Consider the following 26,426-nt stretch of genomic DNA (forward strand, 5'->3'; position numbering starts at 1 on the left):
TTCTGTAGAAGTATTCTCTCACTTTACAAGGTTAATGTCTTAACTTGGTATCTTAAGCCTGTTCTCCCTTACATCTTTTGGAACCTTGTTAAATCATTTATCTTCTATAAAAATGTCTTTTCTACCTAATAATGTTTCATCAAGTTTAAGTTTTAAATTGTGCACACTTCTAATTTTTCTCATTTAGCCATTTTTCTCATTTCTTCATTTTCCATTAAGTTTTCAATGGACCGTAAGCTGGTATGTGCACCTTCTCCTCTGATGAAGCATTCTACTTAAGAATAATAGGCCGGGCGCGGTGGCTCAAGCCTGTAATCCCAGCACTTTGGGAGGCCGAGACGGGCGGATCACAAGGTCAGGAGATCGAGACCATCCTGGCTGACACGGTGAAACCCCGTCTCTACTTTAAAAATACAAAAAACTAGCCGGGCGAGGTGGCGGCGCCTGTAGTCCCAGCTACTCGGGAGGCTGAGGCAGGAGAATGGCGTGAACCCGGGAGGCGGAGCTTGCAGTGAGCTGAGATCCGGCCACTGCACTCCAGCCTGGGCGGCAGAGCGAGACTCCGTCTCAAAAAAAAAAAAAAAAAAAAAAAAGAATAATAATGCCCTTAAAAAATTGGCAGTAAAATATACGTTAACATGAAATTTGCCTTTTTTTTTTTTTTTGAAATGGGGTTGTCCAGGCTGCTCTCAAACTCCGGGGCTCAAGTGATCTTCCCACTTCACTTTCCTGAGTAGCTGGGATTACAGATGCGCGCTACTACATCCGCTCCATTTTAACTGTTCTTGAGTACAATTTGGTGGTGTTAAAGTACATTCACAATTTTGTGCTTTCACCAGTATCTGTTTGCACTATATCGTCTGTTGCAAACAAACTCTGTATCCATTAAAAAGTAACTCTTTATTCCCTGTCCCTCCAGCCTATGGTAATCTCCATTCTACTTTCAGTTTCTACCAATTTGCCATTTCTAGGTACTGTGTATAAATGGAATTGTACAATATTTTTTCTTTTTTGTCTGGCTTATTTCATTTAGCATAATATTTTCAGATTTCATCTATGTCATAGTATGTGTCAGCATTTCCTTTTTTAAGGCTGAATAATATTACAGTGTATGTACATACTACCTTTCATCCATTCATCTGTTGGTGTACAATTGTGTTGTTTCTACCTTGGGCTATTTTGAATATACTGCTGTGAACATTGGTGTACAAATATCTGTTCAAATCCCTGCTTTTGGTTCCTTTGGGTGTATACCTAGAAGTGGAATTACTGATCATGTGGTAATTTTATGAGAAACGGATATACTATTTTTCATATCAGCTACCCTGTTTTACGTTCCCGCCAGCATTGCCAAGGGTTCCAGTTTCATTGCATCTTCTCCAACACTTGTTCTTTTCTGATTTTTTAAAACAATAACTATCCTAATGAGTGTGAAGAGATGTTTCATTGTGGTTTTGATTTGTATTTCTGTAATGATTTATGATGTTGAGCATCTTTTCATGTGCTTATTGGCCATTTCTGTCTTTGGAGACATTTTTATCCAAGCTTTTGCACATTTTTAAAATGAGTTGTTTTGATTTTTAGGAGTGCCCTACATATTTTGGGTAATAATCTCTTATCAGACATATTACTTGCAAATATTTTCTCCCATTCTGTGGATTGCCATTTCACTCTGTTAATAGTGTTCTTTAGTGCACAAAAGTTTTTAATTTTAATGAGGTTTAGTTTGTTTTTTCTTTTGTTGCCTGTGTTCTTGGTATCATGTACAAGAGATCATGGTCAAATTCAATATCCTGAAACTTCCCCCTATGTTTTCTTCTAAGCATTTTATAGTTAGCTTCTACATTTTGGTCTTTGATCCCTGTTGAGTTAATTTTGGTATATGGTATATTGTGGGGACTCAAATTTGATTCTCTTGCGTGTGGATATGCAGTTTTTCCAGCACTGTTTGCTAAAAAGACCGTCCATTATTGAATGGTTACGTCACACATGTTGAAATTAATTGACCATATGTATGTGTGGGTTTGTGGTCTTTTTTTTTTTTTTTTTCCCTATTCCATTTGTCTATACAGTTGACCCTTGAATAACATGGGGATTAGGGGCACTGACCACTACCCTCTCCCCATGCATTTGAAATACATGAAATACGTACTTTTTTAATTTCCCCAAAACTTAACTACTAATAGCCTACTGTTGACTGAAAGCCTTACTGATAGCATAAAGAGTTGATTAACAACATGTATTTTGTATGTTATATGTAAATATATATATACTGTATTCTTATATAAAGTTACCCAGAGAAAAGAAAATATTACTAAACTCATAGGGAAGAGAAAGTATATTTACCGTTCATTAAATGGAAGTGGATCATCATAAAGATCTTCATACTCACCATCTTCACATTGAGTAGGCTGAGTAGAGGGAAAAGGAGGAGTTGGTCTTTCTGTTTCTTGGGTGGCAGAGGTGGAAGGGAGGTATAAATGGACTCATGAAGTTGAAACTTACGTTGTTTGAGCACCAGCTGTATATGCTTGTCCTTATGCCAGCAGTACACCATTTTGGTTACTGGTATTAGTTTTTAGCTCCAGAATTTGTTTCTTAATATAGTTTCTTTGTCTTTGTTGACATTCACATTTTGCTCATATATAATTTTCCTAGTTTCTTTTAGTTCCTTTTCTGTGTTTTCCTTCAGCTCTTTGAACATATTTAAGAGTTTTTAATGTCTTTATCAAGTCCAATGTCTAGGCTTCTTGGGTATGGTTTCTGTTCATTTATTTCTTCCTCCCAGCCATGTTTTTCTGTTCCTTTGTATATCTTGTGGTTTCTTTATGGAAAATTGGCCATTTAACTGTTATAATGTGGTGATTTTGGAAATCAGATTTTCTCTATTCTCCAGGGTTTGCTAGTGGTATGGCTTTGATGAGTGGAGGAACACTAGGTTCTTTGTCTCAAGTCGAATTAGAAAAAACTACATGGACACACGTGGATCACATACCGAAAGGAAGGAGAACACTTTTATTTTCACTTCTCTTTCTGGATGGGTAACATCGTCTTCAACATGCACTCCCCTGGAGTGTATTTTAAAGCACTGGTGGCAGGCAAGCCCACAGGGAGTAGTTCCCCAGAGCTAAAGTGGGCTCCAGAGGAGCAATCTAAGACAGCTACTGAAGTGCCAACCCTTCCCGTTCCCCTCTATTTGTACCATCAGCCCCACCATCTCCAGTATATCCTACTTTCCCCTCTTCATTCTTACCCCTCCAGGAAATGCTTGATGGGAATGGTGCCATAAAGGTTCAAGTTTCCTTCTCATTACAGGACCTTAAGCAAATAAAGGGAGACTTAGGTCAATTTTCTGATGACCCTGATAGGCGTGTGGAAATTTTCTGATATTTAACTCAGGTGTTTTATCTCATGTGGAGGGATGTTGTGATGCTGCTAAGTCAAACCCTCCCTGCAACTGAAAAGCAGAGTTCTGCAAGCAGCAGAAAATTATGGAGATGAACAACATACCTCCTATAGCAGACCAAGTTAAAAAAGAGGAGAAAAGGAAGGTGAGGAAGAGGTAGAAACTTCACTCCCACAAGGAAGGGAAGCAGTTCCGGTTAAATAACCCTAATTGGGATCCCAATAACTCAGCAGATGAATGGAAAAGGAAGCACTTTTTAAGGTGTATATTAGAAGGCCTATGGAAGACCACAGCTAAACCTCTCAGTTACTCTAAACTGTCTATGATAGACCAAAAACCAGACAAGAATCCCACAGCTTTTATGGAAAGGCTGAGAGGGGCACTAATAAAGCACACCTCTCTATACCCCGATTCAGTTGAGGGACAGCTCATCCTGAAGGACAAGTTTATTACACAGGCAGCTCCCGATATTAAAAGAAAGCTACAGAAGCAAGCAATGGAACCAGATAGCACCCTAGAAAGCCTCCTGAGAATAGCCACTTCAGTGTTTTACAGTAGGGATTGGGAGGAAGCCCGAGAAAAGGAGAAGTAGTACAAGAGAAAAACAGAGGTTCTAGTAGCAGCATTACAATCTTGTAAAGTCCAGAATCCCCAAGGTGCATCCTCTAGCTGTTATCAGTGTGGTCAGTCTGGGCATTTTAAGAAGGAATGTCCAGGAAGCAAGACGAAGCCACGTCGACCCTGTCCAGCTTGTGGTGGAGACTACTGGAGACAGACCTGCTTTGGTCTTTTGTTCTGGGTTCAGAACTAGTCTCCAGTAGTTCTGAGAGGTCCAGCAGGACTGATGGGTCCTGGAGCTCAAACCACTGGCTCCAGCGACTCAGACTGCCATTACAGCACAGGTGTCCCGGGCTTTCCTGCTAGACGAGAGCTGCAAAACACCTTCCAAAGGACCCTTTTTGGTGCCATCTCAGCTCACTGCAGCCCCCCGCTCCCAGGTTCAAACGATTCTCGCGCCCTAGCCCCCCGAGTCGTTGGGACCACAGACGCACGCCACCACCCTGCCTAATTTTTGTATTTTTAGTAGAGACAGGGTTTTGCCATATTAGCCAGGCTAGTCTCGAACTCCTGGGCTCAAACGATCCGCCTGCCTTGGCCTCCCAAAGTGCTGGGATTACAGGCGTGAACCACCATGCCTGGCCTGTTTGGTTTTTCTTGCTGATGGCTGTAGTACAAATGGCTATAGTCCATTTGTTTTGAGACTTTTCCAAATTGTTTTTGCAAAGACTATTCCTTACTGTGGGTGATCACTGAAGTCTCGATTCCTTTAGCTTGTATTCAGCTAATGTTTGGGCAGAGATTTCCTTGAATGTCAGGTGCTCCAATACATACCAAAAAGCCTCAGAAAACAAAAAGAGAACCACCTCTCAGTCTTTGCAGATTTGCCCTCTGCTGGGGTACTCCTTTACCACTTAGCTAGGCTAGTTCTGAGTTTCAGGATGAAACTCAGATGAGATGAGAACTTAGGATCTTCTCAGGATTTTTCTTAGCATGCTTCTTTGCCTGGGCTTCACATGGCTTTTTAAATTCCTCTGTATACATGGCTGCTTTTGAATCATCTTATTTCCCAAAGAGTCTCACCCTGCTTCTCCTCTGGGCCTTAGATGGTCTATTCTTTGTGTTGTGTCCACTAGTCCTCCCTACTTCTCCATCTTTTACCTCAGGTGTATCAGTAGGTTTTGTAGTTAGCTTCCTTGTAGCCTTTATGAGCAGTGCATGCTGCTTTTCCTGCCTGTATTCTGAATTATGTGAAACAGAGTTTAGGTTCTTGCCTTAGTCCTTCAGGTATCTCCCATACAAGATAGAATGAACATACACAGTATGGTCTTATTCTACTCCCTTGGGTTCAAGGTTTGGGGGGGGTGGTAAGAGGAGGAACCAGTCTACTACCTGCTCAAGACTTAAGATTATCCTTAGCGGGTGGGACAAGAGCAAGTAACCTGCCGTAACGCTTTCCTACCATTTGGGATAGCTTTTACTTGATTGGATATTTGCTTGCTTGTTATAAGCCTAAATTTTCGAGAACTTCTGCAGACCTGTTTCAGATAGCTTGTTACTTTTGATGTTTCCGTGGGTGAAGGAGAGCTTAGAGCTTCCTAGTCCATCAATTTGCTGATATCTGATAGTGACTTAAAATAAATTATGGCTGTGTGTGTGTGTGTGTGTGTGTGTGTGTGTGTGTGTATGTACCAAGAGGGGAGGATCTCTTGAGGTTAGGTGTTTTAGTTCAGCCTGACCAACATGGTGAAACCCCATCTCTAATACAAATACAAAAATTTTTATGTGTGTGTATATTTGTACACACACACACACAAACATATCATAAAACTTATCATTTAACTGTTTCTTTTTTGTTTGAGACAGTCTCCCTCCATCACCCGGGCTGGAGTGCAGTGGCACAATCTCGGCTCACTGCAACCTCCACCACACGGGTTCAAGTGATTCTCCTGCTTCAGCCTCCTGAATAGCTGGGATTACAGGTGCCTTCCACCACACCCAGCTAATTCTTGTCTTTTTAGTAGAAACGAGTTTTCACCATATTAGCCAGGCTGGTCTTGAACTCCTGACCTCAAGTGATCCTCCTGCCTTGGTCTTCCAAAGTGCTGGCATTACAGGCGTGAGCCACCTAGCCCATTTAACTGATGCTAAATGTATAATTCTGTGGCATTAAATCTTTCACGTTGTTATGCGACCATCAGTGATATTTAAATGGCAAATGATTTGGCTTCTTTTGCATTCACTATTCTGTTTGACTGCCTGAGACGTTTTAAATTCATTCTTAAGGCATTTCTGCTTTTTAAGTTCCTTCTCAGCTTCGTTGGTACTGTTCTTTCTGTCTGTCTTCTCTTCTCTGTGTCCTCCTCCACCATTTTTGCTCTGTGTACCTCTTTTGCTTTTCTTCCTTTTCTTTTCTTTTTTTTTTTTGAAACAGAGTCTTGCTCTGTCACCAGGCTGGAGTGCAGTGGCGCGATGTTGGCTCACTGCAACCTCCGCCTCCCAGGTTCAAGTGATTCTCCTGCCTCAGCCCCCCGAGTACCTGGGACTACAAGCGGGCATCCCCATATCCGGCTAATTTTTTGTATTTTAATGGAGAAGTGGTTTCTCCATATTGGTCAGGCTGGTCTCGAACTCCAACCTCAGGTGATCTGCCTGCCTTGGCCTCCCAAAGTATGGGGATTACAGGCGTGAGCCACTGCACCCAGCCTGCTCTGTGTACCTCTTAAATGTTAGTGTTTCCCAGGGTTCTATTCTTGAGTCTTTCTCCACTCTCCCTGTTTATTCTTGTTGGATAATTGCATATGTTCTCACAGATTTAAGTGTGCTCTCATGACTCCCAAATCTATATTATAGTCCCAGTCTCTCTGTTAAACCCAAACTTATATCCAGTTACCATCTAGTTATCCATGAAATGATATCCCAAAAGACCTCAGATTTAGTGTGTCTGAAATATTTGTCTTCTCTCCATATTATATTATCTGCCTTGTTTAATGAAGTTGCTGTCTACTTACATCAACTTGAAGATCATATAATCATTTTCAACCCTTCCTGTTCCTCTTTCAGTTATTCATCAGATTCTTTTGCTTCTAATGCCCCATTCCTGTTTCCCCAGTTTTTCAGTCTTTTATCCTTTTATGCTTGTATTACCACAGTATTCTCCTAGTCGCTTTCATCTCCACCTATCTCTTCTGCTTTTAATTTATCATCTTTATCATTGACAGACTACTAAAATAAAAACCAGTCATGCCACTCTCCCTACCGCAGAAATTCCTATGGTTCCAAATTATCAGAAGATAAATTCTTCTCCTGGTATGTTATACCTTTAACATTCCCTACCTCATCATCACAGCTTTGACTCCTTCTCCTTCGTCTCCTTCTCACCTTTCCCGGTCCAGAACATTCTACTCTCATTCTCTGAATTCTCCTTGCTTTTCACCTCTAGATTGCCTTGCCCCACTTCTGTCTTATTCCTTCATAATTCTTTTCTTCAAGGTTCAGCTCAAATTTCATCTTCTCTGTAAAGCCCCAACAGCCCTTTCTCTATTTATGTAGTACCTACTTACAACACTTGATATCCTATATTTACTTTTTCTACCTACTAACCTCTGAACTCTCAGAGACAGGAAGTATTTTCTTTTTCTGCTTTCCTGCAGAAGAGGAGGCAGATTTAGAAATAAATAATTATAGTATAACAGCTAAATACATAATTTCTGTAATAGCACAAAGGATGTCACATAACATTGCCTCAGGGCACTGGGGAAGGCAGCACAAAGTAAGGGACATTTTGAGGCAGTCTTAATGTAAGAACGTTCACATTCCAACTGGAGAATAGAGCAGGTGCAGAGGTTCCATAGGGTAGAGTGAACCTGGCTTATTTGGGAAATGGCTGGTAGCACACTGTGGCATAAGCCCAGCTATGTGCATGTAGAGAAACAGGCTGGACAAAGTTGTGATTGGAAACTGATTGGGAAGAGCCATTGTTTGTTGTACTAGATAATTTGGAACATTATTTACTTATTTATTGACTATAAATGTCCTGGGCAGCATTGACATGGGCATAGTAATGTCACAGTAGTTAAACAGATATTAATTGTATTTAATATCAGTTTGTTAAAATTCCCTAAGGAAATTCTGTTTTCATTTTCATAGCTGTGCTTAATTTTGATGAATTATTTCTTTATCAAGTGAAGAAAGATTGATTGGTCGACTGATTGGTTTTTAGAGACAGGGTCCCATTCTGTTACCCAGGCTGCGGTGCAATGGCGTAATCATAGATTACTGTAGCCTCAAGCTCCTGGGCTCAAGCGATCTTCCTGCCTCAGCCTCTCAAGTAGCTGGGACTGCAAGCATGTGGCACCACGCCCAGCTATATATATATATTTTTTAACTTTTATTTTTGTAGAGATAGGGTCTTGCTATGCTGTCTAGGCTGGTCTTGAACTCCTGGCTTCAAGTGATCCTCCTGTCTTGATCTCCCAAAGTGCTGGGATTACAGTTGTGAGCCATGACATCTGGCCTAAGGGACTTAGTTAAAACAACATTTTACTACATATACCAAAAGCATTTTCTTTAAATGGTATATCCTCTCTTATCAGAGTTTGTCAGCACTCTTTAGTACCAGTGGGCAGTCCATTTTAGAAGTAGTTTGGTTTTCAGAAGCCCCAGTTTTGCTGCCATAGTTTTCAGTGAATTTTGAGGGTGGGGTAGTGTTTCTCCAAAAATATGTCCCTTAGGTTTAGAATAATAACCATTTAGATTTTGAAAATTTACCTAAAAATGAATGTTTCTTATAATAATGTAACTGTCCTTTCCTCGTTAAATTCTCATGCCTTATAATGTGTTATTTTTAATGGATTTAATCCTAAATGATGTTTTACACCTGACTCATTTTTGTTAATTCAGATCTATCCAGAAAACTAAAGTTTGCAGTAGTGTTGAATAATTTTCTTTTGCTTCTGCTTTTGCTTCAACTCTGTTATGGCATAACACAACAGGCCTCTATCTCCTCTTCCCTCTGCTCCCCGCCACCCCCATATCAGTGCTTTTCAGGAAATGTGAAGTGTTTTTACTTTAAAGATCACTGTAAAATGTTATACTTTTAATTGATTATGCCTGACTTTGTGTGTATATGTGAAAATACTTCTCTTATGTAACTACCTTCTTTTAACATATAACTGCTACAACTGGTCTACTACCCTTGTTCAACTATTAGTAGCAAAGAATTTAATTACTGTAATTTTTTGACATTGATTGGCCCCTCTGTTATATATTTTCTCCTCCACATTTTTTTTTTTTTTTTTGAGATGGAGTCTCGCCCTTTCACCCAGGCTGGAGGCATGGTTTTGGCTCACCGCAACCTCCGCCTCCCGGGTTCAAGCGATTGTCCTGTCTCAACCTCCCGAGTAGCTGGGATTACAGGTGCCCCCCACCACCGTGCCCGACTAATTTTTATATTTTTAGTAGAGATGGGATTTCACCATTTTGGCCAGGCTGGTCTCTTAACTCCTGACCTCAAGCAGTATGCCTGCCTCAGCCTCCCAAAGTGCTGAGATTACAGGAGTGAACCTCCGCTTCTGGCCTCCTCTACATTTTTAAACTGATGATTAAGCTATATGATGGACATGTTGTGAAAGTAGAGGGTAGTTTTGCTCATGCCTAAATCATAAAATTAAGTAAAGGACCAGTGGAAGTATATCCTTTGATTATCATTCCTCGTGATTTGTTTTTGCACTTGGATGAATGTTATGTTGACATTCTGAGTCCTGATACTAGAATTTGGACTTTTAGGAAGTGTGGAAGTGTTATTCTGCATTATTTTATGGAACTTCAGAGTGTTGAATAAAAGATAAGATTCCTGCCTCATTTATAGTGGAAAAGCTGCACAACATTCCTTGCGTTGTGCAACTTTTCCACTGCATTAAAATGGAAGCCTGCATCCCTCTCTCCCACCCCAGTGTCTTGACTCCCCTTAGAAACCTCAGTTGGTATATGCTTTGGTTAAGGTAGAAGAATACATTCTTGCCAACTTTATTTCCCTAATAAAGGCATACAAGTTTTGCTTATGGGTGATGCTGAAAAGTAATAGACTATCCCGCGGTATTGTAGAATTAAAGTGTATAGTGCCAGGTCCAAACACTTAGTGACCATATGTAATTAGTGGAGGCAGCTCATTTTTCATTAACAAACACATGATCAAATACTTGGTCACGCAAAACTCAGATGCCCATATGTAACAACAACAACAAAAGTACTTCAGATTACTGCACTGGGAAAGGGTTTAACATCATGACCTAAGATTTACTTTTAAGGTTTTATGACCACATGACTAAAATGTCTCTTTTCTGTGTAGGTCATTCCTGTCAATAGGGAGACTAACATTGAGAGCTTTCAAATGTCAGTAACAGAAATAAAAGAGAGAGAAGTGAGACTGTTAAGGTCCAGACACTTCACATATTAACTCATTTAATTCTTACAAATCTGTTATGTGTTGTAATCATTATCCCTCATTTTACAAAAAAGAAAACTGAGGCTCAGAAAGGTTATGTGACTTGTCCTCCCAACATGTTAAATATACTATTTTTTTCTTTAAAATGCTTTTGCCTGGTTCTTTATTTTTTTAATGTTTTGACCCATCTGGAACTGATTACATTATTAAGCATCATGCAAAAACCATTCTTTCCCATAGTGCTGTTCAGTTATACAAACAACATTTACCAAAGAGTGAGACTTTGTAATGAAGATTGCTTAGGATTATCTGAATGTTCTTCCAGTTCCTGCCATGCGGCAGGCTATAGTCTGAATAGATGCTTTCCCATTTCAGTACTGCTTAGTATACCTTCACACTGCCATGCACTTGCTTAGATAATACTTAAATATCCTCTTAAAAGCAAAAGCTCGGCCAGGCGTGGTGGCTCACACCTGTAATCCCAGCACTTTGGGACTCTAATGCAGGAGCAATTGCTTGAGGTCTGGAGTTCAAGACCAGCCTGGGCAGTATGGTGAAACCCTGTCTCTACACAAAACGATAAAATTTAGCCAGGCATGGTAGTGTGAGCCTGTAGTCCCTGCTACTCTAGAGGCCGAGGCAGGAGGATGGCTTGAGTCCAGGAAGTGGAGGTTGCATTGAGCCAACATTGCACCACTGCACTCCAGCCTGGCCAACAGAGCAAGACCCTTAAAAAAAAAAAAAAAAAACCCAGAAAAAATGCAAAAGCTCATGTGTGTCCTTTACTGCTAGGTTTCCCTAGAAAGAAGACCCATGAAAATCCAATACATTTTTATAATTAAAAATGTATATAGCTTGTATTTGTGATTATGAGGTATCTATTTTATATTAAACCTCACATTTTATTATTTAGCTGTTACCTTGTAAAATACTTATAGTAACAAATGTAGGTTTTTGATGTCTGTGAGATAAAGATAAATGCAATAGTAAGGAGAAGTAATGCAAAATAAAATTTCATGTCCTTATGAGGGGAAAAGCTCATGGATTGAAATCACTTGCAGCCAATCTGTGGTAATTTTCTTGCCCCTGGGCCCGCCAGACTTAGAAGGTAAAAAGAGCTACATATGAAATGAAAACAGCTTTTCTCCCAGTTCTCATCTAATCTTGTAGAGGGTGTTAAATGTACACAAGATGTGTTAGGGGACATTAAATATTAAAGCATATATTTTGTTATTTCATAAAAAAGGAAACTGTTCATAATGTGGTCCAAAAAAACTAACCATTGTTTGTTTGTTTCTTTAGGATGGATTGGATGCTTTGGTATATGATTTGGATTTTCCTGCCTTAAGAAAAAACAAAAATATTGACAACTTTTTAAGCAGATGTAAGTAATTTTTTGTGTAGGTTAATGACAGACTTCATATAACTACATTTTGACTTAGATCATTCAAGCCCTTATTTTTTCTTCTATTTACTTTTTGGTGATTTCATCAATGATTTCTACATAGAGTTGAGTAGGAAGTGTGTAAGAAGCAGTTTGGATGCCTGTTAGGAGAACCAAAGTACTTTGAAGAGAAAGGGATGAAAAATAGCTAAAATAAGTATTCAGAAAACTGCATTGAGTTTGAATAACCACACATTGAGTTTGAGTGACTGCTGAGATATGAGAATTTTTCTCCATGAAAGCTGTTTTATATTTAAATTTTACAGATATTCTTTTCTGAAGGCTCCTTTTTAGATTGGATATTATAATTTAAAAATTTGGTTAACTTACAACTTCAAACTTTTAATCATAAAGAATTAATAAGATTTAGATCATAAAGTCCTCCTTCATTTATTTCTGTTTCTAAACTATAAATATTGATACATGTAAGTTTGATTGGTTTTGGTGTTGTCTTTCAATTTTGGTTACATGTGTTTTGTTACAAAGATTTTATTTTTCTAAATAGTCATATCTTTTTGATTTTTAAAATCATTTCTATACTTTGAAATCTTGTATTAGAATTTTTAAATTTTGTTCTTTTCGTTTTTCAATTTTTAAAAATTTATTTAGTTTTATTTGAGTTTTTGAATATGGTTCCATATTCTGAACTGAGAAGTTTTTAAGTATAAAAGTTTTAATTATTTATCATGTCCTATGGACATAGCAGTAAAATTTTATTAATGTTTACAATTGCTTACCTCCCTACCTGACAACATGGTGAAGGAACTAAAAAGATGGAGAGGCTTGACTGTATCTTAATGGTAACTGGTGTTTACAGAGATGGTGTAGATAAGGGGTAAATACTCCTTAGTACAAAGGCAGAGGGTGGGGCATGTTTTTTTTAAAAGTAATGGCTAGCAAGAATGAAATACGTGCTTCCTTAAACTTAGCTACTTTGTTGCTTTCATAATGTTAAGTGTGCTTGTGCATTATATTTTATAAATAGAAACATTAATGCTTTAGTAGAAATAAGTAAAATAAAAGGATAAATCTAAAGTAAACTTTTAACTGGTAAACCTGTACAATTTATTTTAATTTTTAAATTGGAGAAAAATGCAGAGAATAATATAACAAAATTTTAGGGAAGTCAAATGTAGCAGGTAAAAATCATGACCAAGGATAGTTTATGCCAGCATTACTAAGTTAGTATAAAATTCAAAAATCAATTAGTTTAATTTACCATATTAACGTACTTTAAAAAGGAAATTTAGTAGATGCAGAAAAAGCATTTGATAAAATTTAATATCCATTCACAATTTTTTTTTTTTTTTTTTTTTTTTTTTGAGACTGAGTCTGGCTCTGTCGCCCAGGCTGGAGTGCAGTGGCCGGATCTCAGCTCACTGCAAGCTCCGCCTCCCGGGTTTACGCCATTCTGCTGCCTCAGCCTCCCGAGTAGCTGGGACCACAGGCGCCTGCCACCTCGCCCGGCTAGTTTTTTGTATTTTTTAGTAGAGACGGGGTTTCACCGTGTTAGCCAGGATGGTCTCGATCTCCTGACCTTGTGATCCGCCCGTCTCAGCCTCCCAAAGTGCTGGGATTACAGGCTTGAGCCACCGCGCCCGGCTTCACAATTTTAAAATATCTGTCTGCAAACTAGGAAGTGAAGGAAGCTTCCTTTCCCCGATAAAGGGAATCTACAAGAAACCTACAGTTCAGATTTTATCTACTTGTTTAAGACAAATGCTTTTCCCCTAAGATAGGAAAAGGCAAATCTGTCCTCTCTTACCATTTTTATTTAACATCGTCTTAGAAGTTCTAGACAGTGCCATCAGGTAAAATAAAGAAAAGCCATACAGATTGAGAAGGAAGAAGTAAAACTTTCTCAATTTAGACAGCATGATTTTCCATATCGAAAATCCTCAAGATTCTGCAAAAAAGCTACATGAACTAGTAAGTTTATTAAGCAAGGTTGAAAATTAGAAGATTAGGCCGGGCACGGTGGCTCAAGCCTGTAATCCCAGCACTTTGGGAGGCCGAGACGGGCGGATCACGAGGTCAGGAGATCGAGACCATCCTGGCTAACACAGTGAAACCCCGTCTCTACTAAAAATACAAAAACTTAGCCGGGCGAGGTGGCAGGCGCCTGTAGTCCCAGCTACTCGGGAGGCTGAGGCAGGAGAATGGCGTGAACCCGGGAGGCGGGGCTTGCAGTGAGCTGAGATCCGGCCACTGCACTCCAGCCTGGGTGACAGAGCGAGACTCCGTCTCAAAAAAAAAAAAAGAAAAAAAAAAGAAAATTAGAAGATTAATATCCAAAAAGCAGTTGCACATACATTTATTAACAGCAAGCAATTGGAAATTGATTTATTATAACAAATACAGTGCCATTTACAATAGAAGCAAAAACATGAAAAATTTAGGAGTAAATCTGACAAAATATGTGTAAACCTGTATACTGAAAACTATACAGCATTGTAGACAGAAATTAAAGAAGACCTAACAAGATATTCAGTGTTCATGGATTGGACAATTCAGTATTAAAATGTTAACAGTCCCCAGATTAATTGATCTATAGAGCCCGTATATTCTCAGAACCTTAGCAGACAGTTTTTTGTATAAAGTGACCAGCAATTCTTTAATTCATAGGGAAATGCAAAGGAAAATAGATAAACTGGGCATCATCAAAATTAAAAACTTTTATTTGTGCTTCAAAGATACTATCAAGAGTGAAGGCCAGGCACGGTGGCTTTCGCCTGTAATCCCAGCACTTTGGGAGGCTTAAAAATGCATTTAAGATTCCTGCATGTTGTCCATGTTGTGTGAAGTAGTAACTTGTTCCTTTTTTCCACTAAATTGCAGAGCAACCTTCTATTGAATGGATGTACCTTGGTTTGTTTGTTCATTCCTCTGTTGAAGAACGTATTTGTTATTTCCTGTTTGGGGCAATTATGAATAAAGCTGCAATAAATATTCGAGTACAAGGTTTTGCATGAATTTAGGTTTTTTTGTTTTGTTTTGTTTTGTTTTTTTGAGATGGAGTTTCGCTGTTGTCACCAGGCTGGAGTGCAATGGCACGATCTCGGCTCACTGCAACCTCCACCTCCCAGGTTCAAGCGGTTCACCTGCCTCAGCCTCCCGAGAAGCTGGGATTACAGGCATGCACCACCATGTCTGGCTAATTTTGTATTTTTAGTAGAGACGGGGTTTCTCCATGTTGGTCAGGCTGATCTCAAACTCTCGACCTCAGGTGGTCTGCCTGCCTCCGCCTCCCAAAGTTCTGGGATTACAGGCATGAGCCACAGCGCCTGGCCATGAATTTAGTTTTAAATTGACTTGGGCAGATACGTAAAAACACAGAAGTAGGATTGCTAGGTTGTTTGCTAAGAATAGGTTTAACTTCTTAAGAAACTGCCAAACTGTCTTCCAAAGTGGCTATACCATTTTATTATACATTCCCACCAACAATGAATGAGAGTTTCTGTTGTTCTGCATCCTTGTTGCATTTGCTAGTGTCAATTTTCGTTTGCATAATGTCTTTCATAGAGCAAAAATTTTAATTTTGATGAAATCTAACTTATAAACTATTTCTGCATTGGTTGTGCTTTTTGTGTCATGTAAAAATCATTGCCAAACTCAAGATTGAATTTTTAAAGCAACTTTATTAAGCTATCATTTACATACTATAAAAATCAGCCATTTAAAGTGTACAATTCAGTGAGCTTTTTGAGTGTATATATATTTATAGAGTTGCGCAACCATTACCACAGTTACTTTTACAACATTTTCATCACTTCATAAAGTAACCTCATACCCATTAACAGTCAGTCTCCATTTGTCTCCAGGCTTCCAGCCCTAGGCAACCACTAATCTAATTTCTGTCTGTATAGATTTGCCAACACCCATTAACTTTAAGTCACTCTCCTTTTCTCCCTAGGCTTCTAGCCTTAGGCAACCACTAATCTATTTCTGTCCCTATAGATTTGCCAACTCTAGAGACATTTCCTATAGATGGAATCATCAATAAAATGGTCCTTTGTGACTGCCTTCTTTGGCTTAGCATGTTTTCATTGTTCATCAGTGTTGTAGCATGTGTCAGTATATCATTCTTTTTAATTGCCAGTAGTATTCCATTGTATGGATGTACCACATTTTGTTTATCTGCTCATCAGCTGATGGACATTTGTATTGATTCTATTTTGGCTTTTATGAATAATGCTGCTATGGACATTTGTGTAGAAGTTTTTGTGTAGACATATGTTTTTATTGTTCTTGCGTAGATACCTAGAAGTGGAATTGGTGGGTCATATGGTAATTCTGTGTTTAACATTTTGAGAAACTCAAGATTGATTTTTAAATGTATACTTTTATTACTTTGGAGTAAATATATGTGGCTTTTCTGTTGTTCCTGAATAGATAAATGCAGTATGTGTTTATCTCCATTTGCATATAATGTCAGTAAGTGTTTTTAATATTTCAGTAGCATCAAGTACAAGTATAGTCTGTATCCTTAAGGATTGTGGGGACATACAATGTAATAGAAGAAACAGACCTATATAAACAATCCCAGTTCAGATTGTTAAGTGAAATATAGGGAAATAATGTTGTCCCAGAGAAGGGAGTCATACTTTGTGCTCAAGAGGGAATCAGGAATGTCTAAAGAGGAGATAAAAGATTAGATCTTGTTTAATAATAACTTGGTCAGATAAGGTGGTGGGGGAAGTCATTTTAGGTTAGTGATAACATCTGCAAAGGCACAGAGATGAAGCAGTATGGCTTATACAGGTAATTGCAAATAACTAGGCATTGCTAGAGCATAGTTGTGGGGAGTAGCTTATGTAGAAATGTAAGACTGGACAGTCACTAACAAGATCAGTTTTTTTTTTTTTTTAATGTAGAAATGTAAGACTGGACAGTCACTAACAAGATCAATTTTTTTTTTTTTGCCATGTTGAGGAGTTTGAATTTAGGAGTCTGGATTTTTAATTTATATTTATTTTTTGTTGGTCTGTTTATCAAACTGGTTTACTCTGTGTGTATGTGGGTGGGTGGATGCGTGCATATGTGCCTGTGCAGTCAAAATGTAGCACATCTTCCTAGAGCATGATTTTATTTGAACATTTGGACATTAAGTAATTTTCTTAATTAAAACCGTGCTAGGTGCAGTGGCTCACATCTGTAATGCCAGCACTTTCGGAGGCTGAGGCAGGTAGATCACTTGAGCCCAGGAGTTCGAGATTGGCCTGGGCAACATGGCGAAACCCTGCCTCTACAAAAATACAAAAATTAGTTGTGCATGGTATTGTGTGCCTGTAGTCCCGGCTACTTGCGAGGCTGCAGTGGGAGAATTGCTTGAACTCCGAGGTGGAGGTTGCAGTGAGCTGAGATTGCGTGACAGAGACCCTATCTCAAGAAAAAAGAAAAAAAAAGTCAGATTTTTATGGAATTGAATATAACATTCTTGTTAATTTTTCAAGTAAGTTTAATTTGTGAGCTTTTTAGGGCTGCTTTCACTACTCTAAAAGTGTGCAATGTATACTGGGCTTTTTTAGGCAGAGTAGCAGTATTCTGGTCAAATAGTACATGGTACTTAATGTTTATTACCATATTTTACCTATTCTGACATTTAAAAAAATTTGAACATTTTTGAAATTAGAATGTGTCTTAGAATCTCCAGTGGTACATAAAGTAATGGTACATTTTGTAATCTAGGATCTTAGGCTAGGCAAAAATACATTTTTTTTTATTAGAAAAGCAACAAAGGGTCATTATAAAAAACTTAAAATATATAAAAACGTGGCAGAATACTCTGTAGTCTCACCAAACTCAGAGATGACTGCAATTATTGTTTTGGCATATTTTCTTCTGGCTTTTAAAAAAATTCATATCTGTATATCAGTATATAATTATGTTTTTAGAAAATCAAGTTAATATACTGTATGCAGTTTATTCTATTCTTTGCGCAACATTATATGCTGAACATAATTCTATGTAATTAAACATTCAACACAATTTTAAATGTTGCCTAATACTCTATTATATGTATATGAAATTATTTATTCTTTAAAATTGTAAAAACTATTTTATTGTAGAAATCTTTGTCCCACGTTGTATCTCATTTCCTTAGGATAAATTCCTAGAAGTAAAATTCACTGGGTATAAAGTATGATTTTTATTTATTTTCCATTTAATTTAATTTTTTTCTTGATACAGAGTCTCAGTCAGTCACCCAGGGTGGAGTGCAGTGGCCTGATCTCAACTCACTGCAGCCTCCATCTCTGAGTTCAAGTGATTCTTGTGCCTCAGGTGTCCACCACCATGCCCAGCTAATTTTTGTATTTTTAGTAGAGACGGGGTTTCGCCATGTTGGCCAGGCTGATCTTGAACTCCTGACCTCAAGCAATCCGCCCGCCTTGGTCTCCTGAAGCGCTGGGATTACAGGCGTGAATCACAGCGCCTGGCCAATTTTTAAAACAGTGTTAGGAAAAATCATCCATTTGCTTTCTTGAAAATTAGATCCACGAGTTTATATGTGATCGAAATGCTTTTGAATTTTTGGTAACCCAGAAGCTATAAGTTAGCCTTTTTGTACTGGTCCTTTTGCTAACTTGTGATCATTTGGAGAATGGTTAACTCTAAACTACTAGCTCTAACGATTAGCTAGTTAGTGGTTGTCAAGACTGTGGTTCCTATTTATGACTCAATTTGCTCATTTCATTTCTTGCTGAATATGTTGTATAGTAGTATTTCACTTCTCTGAATCTTAGCTTTCTGCCAGCATCACCTGACTCAATATAGTTGACAATCAGAAATCGCTAAAAGGGTCTAGGTGGTCACAACATCCTATTTGGAGGTTTTAGAATGAATGAGAACTTACCAGATTTATAATTTTGCAAGTATTATTTTGCATAAAACTAATTTTGTGAATAACAAAGAGGTCGAAATCTGCCATAGGAAAAGATAAAACAGTTTAAGAAGGATTGGAAGTTCTGAGAAGTTTGCTGTTTTAGGGGAGGTGTCCAGGGGAGGCCTTGCTAAAAGGTGACATTTGAAAAAAGAGTTGAAGTAGTTGAGGGAGTTAGCCATGTGGATGTCTCAGGGAAGAGAGTGGCATACAGAGGAATAGCTAGTACAAAGGCCTGGAGGGAGGAGAGTGTACCTGACCTGTTTGAGGAACATCAAGGAAGCCAGTGTTGCTGGAGAGGACTAGGCAGGGGAGAGAATTGTAGGATGATATCATAGAGGTAAGGAAATAAGGAGGCTGGGTCATGTAGAGTCTTGTACGCCATTGTAAAATCTTGGGCTTTTGCTGTGGGTGAGATGGCAAGACATTAGAGACTTTTGAGCAGAGAAGCGACATGATCTGACTTGTGTTTTAAGAATATCACCCTGTGGGCTGGGCGCGGTGGCTCAAGCCTGTAATCCCAGCACTTTGGGAGGCCGAGACGGGCGGATCACGAGGTCAGGAGATCGAGACCATCCTGGCTAACACGGTGAAACCCCGTCTCTACCAAAAAATACAAAAAAAACTAGCCGGGCGAGGTGGCGGGCGCCTGTAGTCCCAGCTACTCGGGAGGCTGAGGCAGGAGAATGGCATAAACTTGGGAGGCGGAGCTTGCAGTGAGCTGAGATCCGGCCACTGCACTCCAGCCCGGGCGACAGAGCGAGACTCCGTCTCAAAAAAAAAAAAAAAAAAAAAAAGAATATCACCCTGTGTTGAGAATAGACACAGGGAAATCAGTTGAGAGTCTATTGCAGTAATCCAAGGAAGAGATGATGGTGGCTTGGTCTAGCATAGTAGCAATGCAGAGGGTGAGAGTTATCGGATTCCAGATATATTTCAGAGAGAGAGCCAACATATTTTCCTGAGAGATAGGATGTGGAGTGTAAGAAAAAAAGGAGTCAAGAATGGCCCCTCGGTTTTGTCCTGAGCAAAATTGAGACATCAGCCAAAGTGTGAGACACATAGGTTTAAGTTTTGGGTGAAAATATGTCTTCAGTTTTTGGCACGTTAAATTTGAGATGTTTTTCAAGAGAGGATATATTTTGAAAGTAATTGAATATGTATGTTTGAAGTTTAAGAGAGACGTCTAGACTAGAGATAAAAATTTGGAAGTTGATATGTAGATGGTTTTTAAAGCCAGAGAAGTGAGTGTAGATAGAGAAGTCGTCACCATCAAGGACTGAGCCTTGGAATGCTCTAGTGTTAAGAAATCTGAGAGAAGGGGAGGAACCAGCCAAGGCAACTGAGACTACTGAGGTTGAAAAGTAAAATCTTCAGTATTGTTGGAAGAATGTTGTGTCCTGAAAGTCTAGTGAAGAGTATGTATCAGGAGAGAGTGATCAAACTGTTAAAGCCACTGATATATCAAGATGAGGGTTGAGAATTGACCATTGGATTTAGCAACATAATGCTCATTTGTGACTTTGACAAGTAGTTTTGAAAGAAAGGTTAAGAGCCAGAGCCGAACTGAAGTGGGTTTTAGAGCAAATAGGAGGAAAGATTTTAGTCACAGAAAGTGTAGACAACTTATGAGAAATTTTGCTGCAGTGGGGAGTTGAGTAATGGGACAGTAGCTGCTGAGAGAAATGGGATCAAGAGATTATTTTTGTTTGTTTCCCTAAGATGGGAGAGAAAACAGCATGGTGGGATCCAGTTAGGAAGGGGAAAGCTTAGTAGTAGAGGAGAAAGGGGAGAATTGCTTGAGCAATGTCCTTGAACTACAGTAATAAAAAAGGATGACATCTAGTGCATGAATGGAGGGTTTGACTTAAGATAGAAGTAGTCTCCCATAGTAAAAGGTGAAAAGACAAAATATATGCTTGTACATACTGATAGGTAAGTGTATAAGTGGTGGTAAGTCCGTGGTAGTTTTCTTCTGTTTCGTTTGTTTCAGGGTAGTAGCCAAACAAGATCATTAGCTGTGAATGAGGATCAGTGGGAGAGCTGTAGGAGGTGTGTGAAGAAAGAAGAAAACTTGAAATATGTCTCTAGGAGAGTGGGAGAGTGACTAGAAATTTAGGATTACCAAGTAGAACTAAGGGCCAACTTGATGTTTGTGATTATGAATTTTAAAATAGGATCAGTCATTGTGATTTTATGTATTTATTGAGACATATTTAACTGCATGGGTGCTGACATAGAGTAGTTGGAGAGTTGGATTTAACTATAATAGAATTGTTGTTTTGCCAAACTAAGTAAAGTGAGGCAGAAGAGAGCTCATGACATTAAAGGTATATGCAAGGGAGTGATTATAATAATTGACCATGTAATTTAAGCTGGGTAAGTAGGAAAGAGAGGCTATCAGTGCAACGAGGGAAAGTACGAGTGGAGTAGGATCAATGGATTGGAGGTCCTGGTGGGGTTGGGGTTGTTAGAGTTAAGATACTAGAGGAACTAAGCAGGAAAGCTATAAGAGAGTGCTTAGAAAATGTAAGTTTTCTAATTGAAATTGTGGGAAGATTGTAATTACTAGTAATGACAAGGTCTAGTATGTGACCATGGAAATGAGTGACCAAGGTAACATAGAGGACAAGATCATTGAAGGAGAGAAGTATAGGTGTTGAGAGGCCAAGGTACTTTAAGTATTGTCTGTGGGTGCATTAAAGTTATTAAGAATTGAAACAGGAAAATATTGGAGAGAAGTTCAGTAAATCAGAAGTAAAACTGTCTAGCAATGAGACGTGGTGACCTCTGAGAGTCAGTGGATTACAGCAACAATGAGAGGTGGGAAGTACAACCTAATGAAAATCAAAGCTAGCAGATTTAGGGGTGGGGATGTGAAGATCTCCCACTTTCAGGGTTGGTAGTCTAAGGCATGTGTATAAGTAAAGGTCCTGACTTGAGAGCTGTGGGGAAGCAGTGCCCTCAGAGGGCCACTGGGTTTTATTAGAGCAGGAGGTGGTGAACTACAGCCCACAGGCCAAATCTCACCCACCACTATGGCTCATGAACTAAGCATGTTTTTTGTATTTTTCCATGATTTAAAAAAAGTCAAAATAGTATATCATGAATGTGACATAATAGGAAATTCAGATTTTAGTGTCCATAAATAAAGTTTTCTTGGGATGTTGCCATACTTTTAAAAAATGTATTGTGTGTGGCGGCTTTTGTTCTACAACACCTAAGCTGAGTAGCTACAACAGAGACCATATGTAATTCTCTCCTTGCTTCACACTGCTGCTCAGCACAGTAGACATCACAGTGATGCTGTTACAGCTTGAGTTTTGAGTGCTATATGTACCACCATACCACAACATTTTATTTATTTTCTATTACCAGTGTATACGCATTGTGTCAAAGCAAGAAGAGAAGAGTATACTTCAAATGTTGTCTTTTCTTCCCCTCCCGTAAGAGGCTGTCGCACAGGCAGGAGTGCAGTGGCACGTTCATAGCTCACTGCAACCTCGAACTCCTGGGCTCAAGCAGTCCTTCTGCCTCAGCCTTGCAAGTAGCTGGGACTACAGGTGCATGCCACCATGGACCTGGCTAATTTTTTAATTTTTTGTAAAGACAAGTCTTGCTATGTTGTCCAGGCTGGTCTCGAACTCCTGGCCTTGAGCAGTCCTCTTGCCTTCGTCTCCCAAAGCACTGGGATTACAGGTGTGAGCCATCATGCCCAGCCCAAATGTTGTCCTTTTGAAGCACAATGGAGTATGCATTATTTTTATCAAGTTAGGTGGCAAAGCATTTTTTAAAATTATGCAGTGACAGTATAGCTGTGCTAAAGGAATACAGTGTACATTGGACATTCCCAGACTAAGCACTCACTATGATCTTCCCGACATAGGACAGCAACAGTAAGAAAAAAGAGAAAATTTAAAACGGAGTATCTCATCCCCATAAAATTTCTTCATAAAGAAAAATGATCATGCAGGCTTAACAAAAATTAAAAAATAAAAAAAAGAGGCTGCAATGTTATGTAAGCGTACGAGTGGTGTATTCACTAGCCGAGCAGAGAAAGCTGTTCACTGATGGTATGTGATTGCAGCAGCCAAACAAATGTGTACAGAGACAAAAACTTGCCTAAGACTGTTAGTTAGCCTTTGGGAAAGAATAGCTGCTCAAAGAATTGGGGGCATTGGGAGTAGCGTCAATAGTCAATTAAAAAAACCAATCTTGAGTTGTTTTCCTTGACTCTTGTTTATTTAAGGAATCAATGCAGAGTTTGAAGTGACTGAAGAATTAGCCTATAGTCTCCCCTTACAGACTTGGGAAAGCTTGGTCTTATTTTCTTTAGAATATGTATCACAATGTGAAATTAAGTTACATATTTATTCATGTACTTATTATTTCCCTTTAGAGCAGCAGTCCCCAAACTTTTTGGCACCAGGGACCAGTTTAGTGGAAGACAGTGTTTCTATGGACAGGATGGGGGTTGGGGGGTGGCAGACGGGATGGTTTTCTGAAACTGTTCCACCTCAGATCATCAGGATTAAAAAAAGATTCTCATAAGGAATATGCAACCTGGATCTCTCGCATGTGCAGTTCACAATAGGGTTTGTGCCCCTGTGAGAATCTAGGACCACTGCTGATCTGACAGGAGATGAAGCTCAGATGGCAATGCTTGCTCACCCACTGCTCATCTCCTGCTGTATGGCCCAGTTCCTAATAGGCCGTGAACCGGTACAGGTCTGTGGCTCAGGGGTTGGGAACCCCGTTCTAGTGCATGCATTGTTTTCTGTCTCAACGGAGCCATAAGCCTACAAAGTTGAGGCTATATAGTACCCCTAGACCAAGAGTGGGTTTCTTACGTGACTCCTTGACAATAAATAGGCTTCTGTTTAAGATCCTGAGATTTGGGTGGGTGTGAATACACAGTCCTGAGTGTTTGGGAAACTAAAGTCTAATGCTTAGAATTTTACCATTAAGTTCTTGATTAGTTCTAGGTTGGACCATTGGTGAGATGAACTGAGAAAACTAGGACCATAGAAACTCTGAGTTTGACTGAAAGCCATCCAACAGAGGCATTTACACTTACTAGCACATAAACCTGTATTAGAACAAGCTAAAATCCAAGGCAGTAGAACATAGAAAGATCTTTTAGATTTCAAATGACTTGTCTGCAGCCTTTGTCAAGACTCTGCAGCCTATTCTAGCTCATATAGCTAGAGCCAAGAATCTTTTCTTAACCTCACAGGCTATTATATTATCCAGGTTCAGAACTTTCTGTCTCATCTGGGATATTACAATACTCTTAAAATTCTCCCCACCTCCTGTCTTGCATTTATTGAACTCATCTTCTACATATTCCCTAGAGTAGTTTTCCTGAAATGTAAGTTTGACTATGTTGTTTTGTCCACCGTAATTCCTTTTCATGGCTTCCTGCCCATAGTAGTGGTGTTTCTCAGTTCCCAGCAGATTCCAGAGGATTCCTCAGGGGCTGTATTATGGAAGAGCCTAAAGTAGATGAGGCTCTGTCTCTTGTCTGACACCTTTAACCTCCTTTAGAACAGAGCAGTTTCTTTGATCTATTTTATATAGAGAGCTACTTTAAACTTTAATGTGAAAATGGTTTTTGATACTTAAATTATAGTGTTATTACTATAACTGCTGGCTGACAGGTAAAGTTCAAGCTCCTGAACTTATCTGGGGCTTTCCAGCCTCTTCTGTCAGTCCTTACTACAAACTTGATACTCCAGCAACATAGAACTTAGATACAGTTCCTCTGTGCTTGGTTTACATTGCTTGTCTGCTTATATTTGTTGGTTCTTTCCTTTTTTTGAGACAGGGTCTCACTCTGTTGCCCAGACTGGAGTGCACTGGTGTGATCTTGGCTCACTGCAACCTTCACCTCCCAGGCCTAGGTGATCCTCCCACCTCAGCCTCCTAAGTAGCTGGGACTACAGGAAACTGCCACTGCACCCAGCTAAATTTTTAAAAATAGTTTTTGTAGAAACAGGGTTTCATCATGTTTCCCAGGCTGGTCTTGAACTCCTGGACTCATACATTCCGCCTGCCTCAGCTTCCCAAAGCGTTGGGATTACAGGTGTGAGCCACCATGCCCGGCCTGTTCTTTCATTGTCTATCACCTAGCTAACCACTACTATTCAGTTTAGACTTGTTTCAGGTACCATCATTTACAGAATCTTCCTACCTATCTCTCACCCCAGCAGGCTTTGGTTAGGTGTCCTCCTTAGTACTCAAAAAACTGTTTATCTTCCTTATTACATTTTTTTGAATTCTTTTTTTCATTGTTTCTGTTTCATTTGCTAGTGTTTGAACTCTTAAAGAATAGGAGCTACATTTTAAAGTTACCTTTATTTCCAGTGCTGTACAGCCTGATGTGTGGTGGATACAAATATTTGTGCAGTGAATTAATTGATTATTGTCTATCTTTCTGGTGCATCTTGCAGTGAATATGTAACCTAAAATTAAATGTACTTATAACTTTGTAGAAATTTGCTCTCTGTTGCATGTATTTATTGATCATAAAGTACACAAACACTTAAGTTTAAATTTGCATTTGAAAGGGAAAACAAGAATATTAATACAGCTCTTATTAGGAGCTGGAACTGAAGTTTAATAGCTGCTGTGTATTTTGTACAACTCTGAAATGTGAAGCTTTTCCATGTAATCTCATGCCAGTGTTGACCCATGTGGATTAAAATAGCCCTAATTTAATCTATGACCAAATTAGGAATTAGAATATCTATCCAGTGGGGATTTGTGAATTATTGTAGTTTGTAGTATGACAGGTTTATATAAATAATTGCAGTGATTTTCACTGTGTGTTTCAAGTTAAAAATCTAGGTTCAAATAGAGAAATGTAATGATATAAGTATTAACGATTGCCAGTTGGAAAATTTACTGTGTTTTTTTTTTTAGTGTATTTGCTTTTGATATCTTAAATTACATCTTTTTTAAAAGGGTCACTAAAACTGACCTTATAAAAAGAAAAATTTATTCCAGTATTAATCTAAAATATCTACTCATGTTTCCTAAATTCGGATTTGATGTGTACTTAAAATACTAGGAACTAATTAGCTAATTATTCTCAACTTTCGTTTGTAGTGTAATATTTGTTTTTAAAACATTCTATTAAGTCATATTTTGATTAATAAAAACCTTTAGTAGCTATAATGAAGTTATTCTGGAATTTATTTTAAAAATATTAGCAAATTGAACATTTATCTGTTTTATAACTTCAAGTTTCACCATATTTTCAAATAATTCTTAATGAAGTTTGTTGTTTTTCATTGTGTTTCTTAAGAACTCGAATGTAAAATAAGTAGTGCTAGTTGTAATACTTTAGTGATTTAAAATGATAAGCTTTTCTTTTCATACAGATAAAGACACAATAAATAAAATCAGAGATTTACGAATGAAAGCCGAAGATTATGAAGTAGTGAAGGTGATTGGTAGAGGTGCATTTGGAGAAGTTCAATTGGTAGGTTATTTTAATGAGAATAAAAAAGGATTTTATTAAATTAAAATAATCCACTTGTGTGTTTAACATATTATTTGGGAAAATACTGTTTTTATAGAATTGTTGCTTGAAGTTCCTTTAGACATTGTTGCCTAGGGTATGAAAGCCTAGTGTCAAATCCAGCCGTAGTGGGAAGTGTTTTCCCCAAGTACCTATGGCAGAGAAGAA

At 38.7% G+C, this 26,426-nt stretch overlaps 1 protein-coding gene across 2 annotated transcripts in view; it reads left to right on the forward strand.

The window, feature by feature from the left end:
* Positions 1-26,426, forward strand: part of ROCK1 (Rho associated coiled-coil containing protein kinase 1) — a 156,710-nt gene that overhangs the window by 28,414 nt on the left and 101,870 nt on the right. For both annotated transcript variants that reach the window (XM_015121598.3, NM_001261134.1), the window contains 2 exon segments: positions 11,712-11,793; positions 26,119-26,219. In XM_015121598.3, coding sequence (XP_014977084.1) covers positions 11,712-11,793; positions 26,119-26,219 — 183 coding nt within the window.

Source organism: Macaca mulatta, chromosome 18 (assembly GCF_049350105.2).
Source record: "Macaca mulatta isolate MMU2019108-1 chromosome 18, T2T-MMU8v2.0, whole genome shotgun sequence".
Taxonomy (NCBI): Eukaryota; Metazoa; Chordata; class Mammalia; order Primates; family Cercopithecidae; genus Macaca; species Macaca mulatta.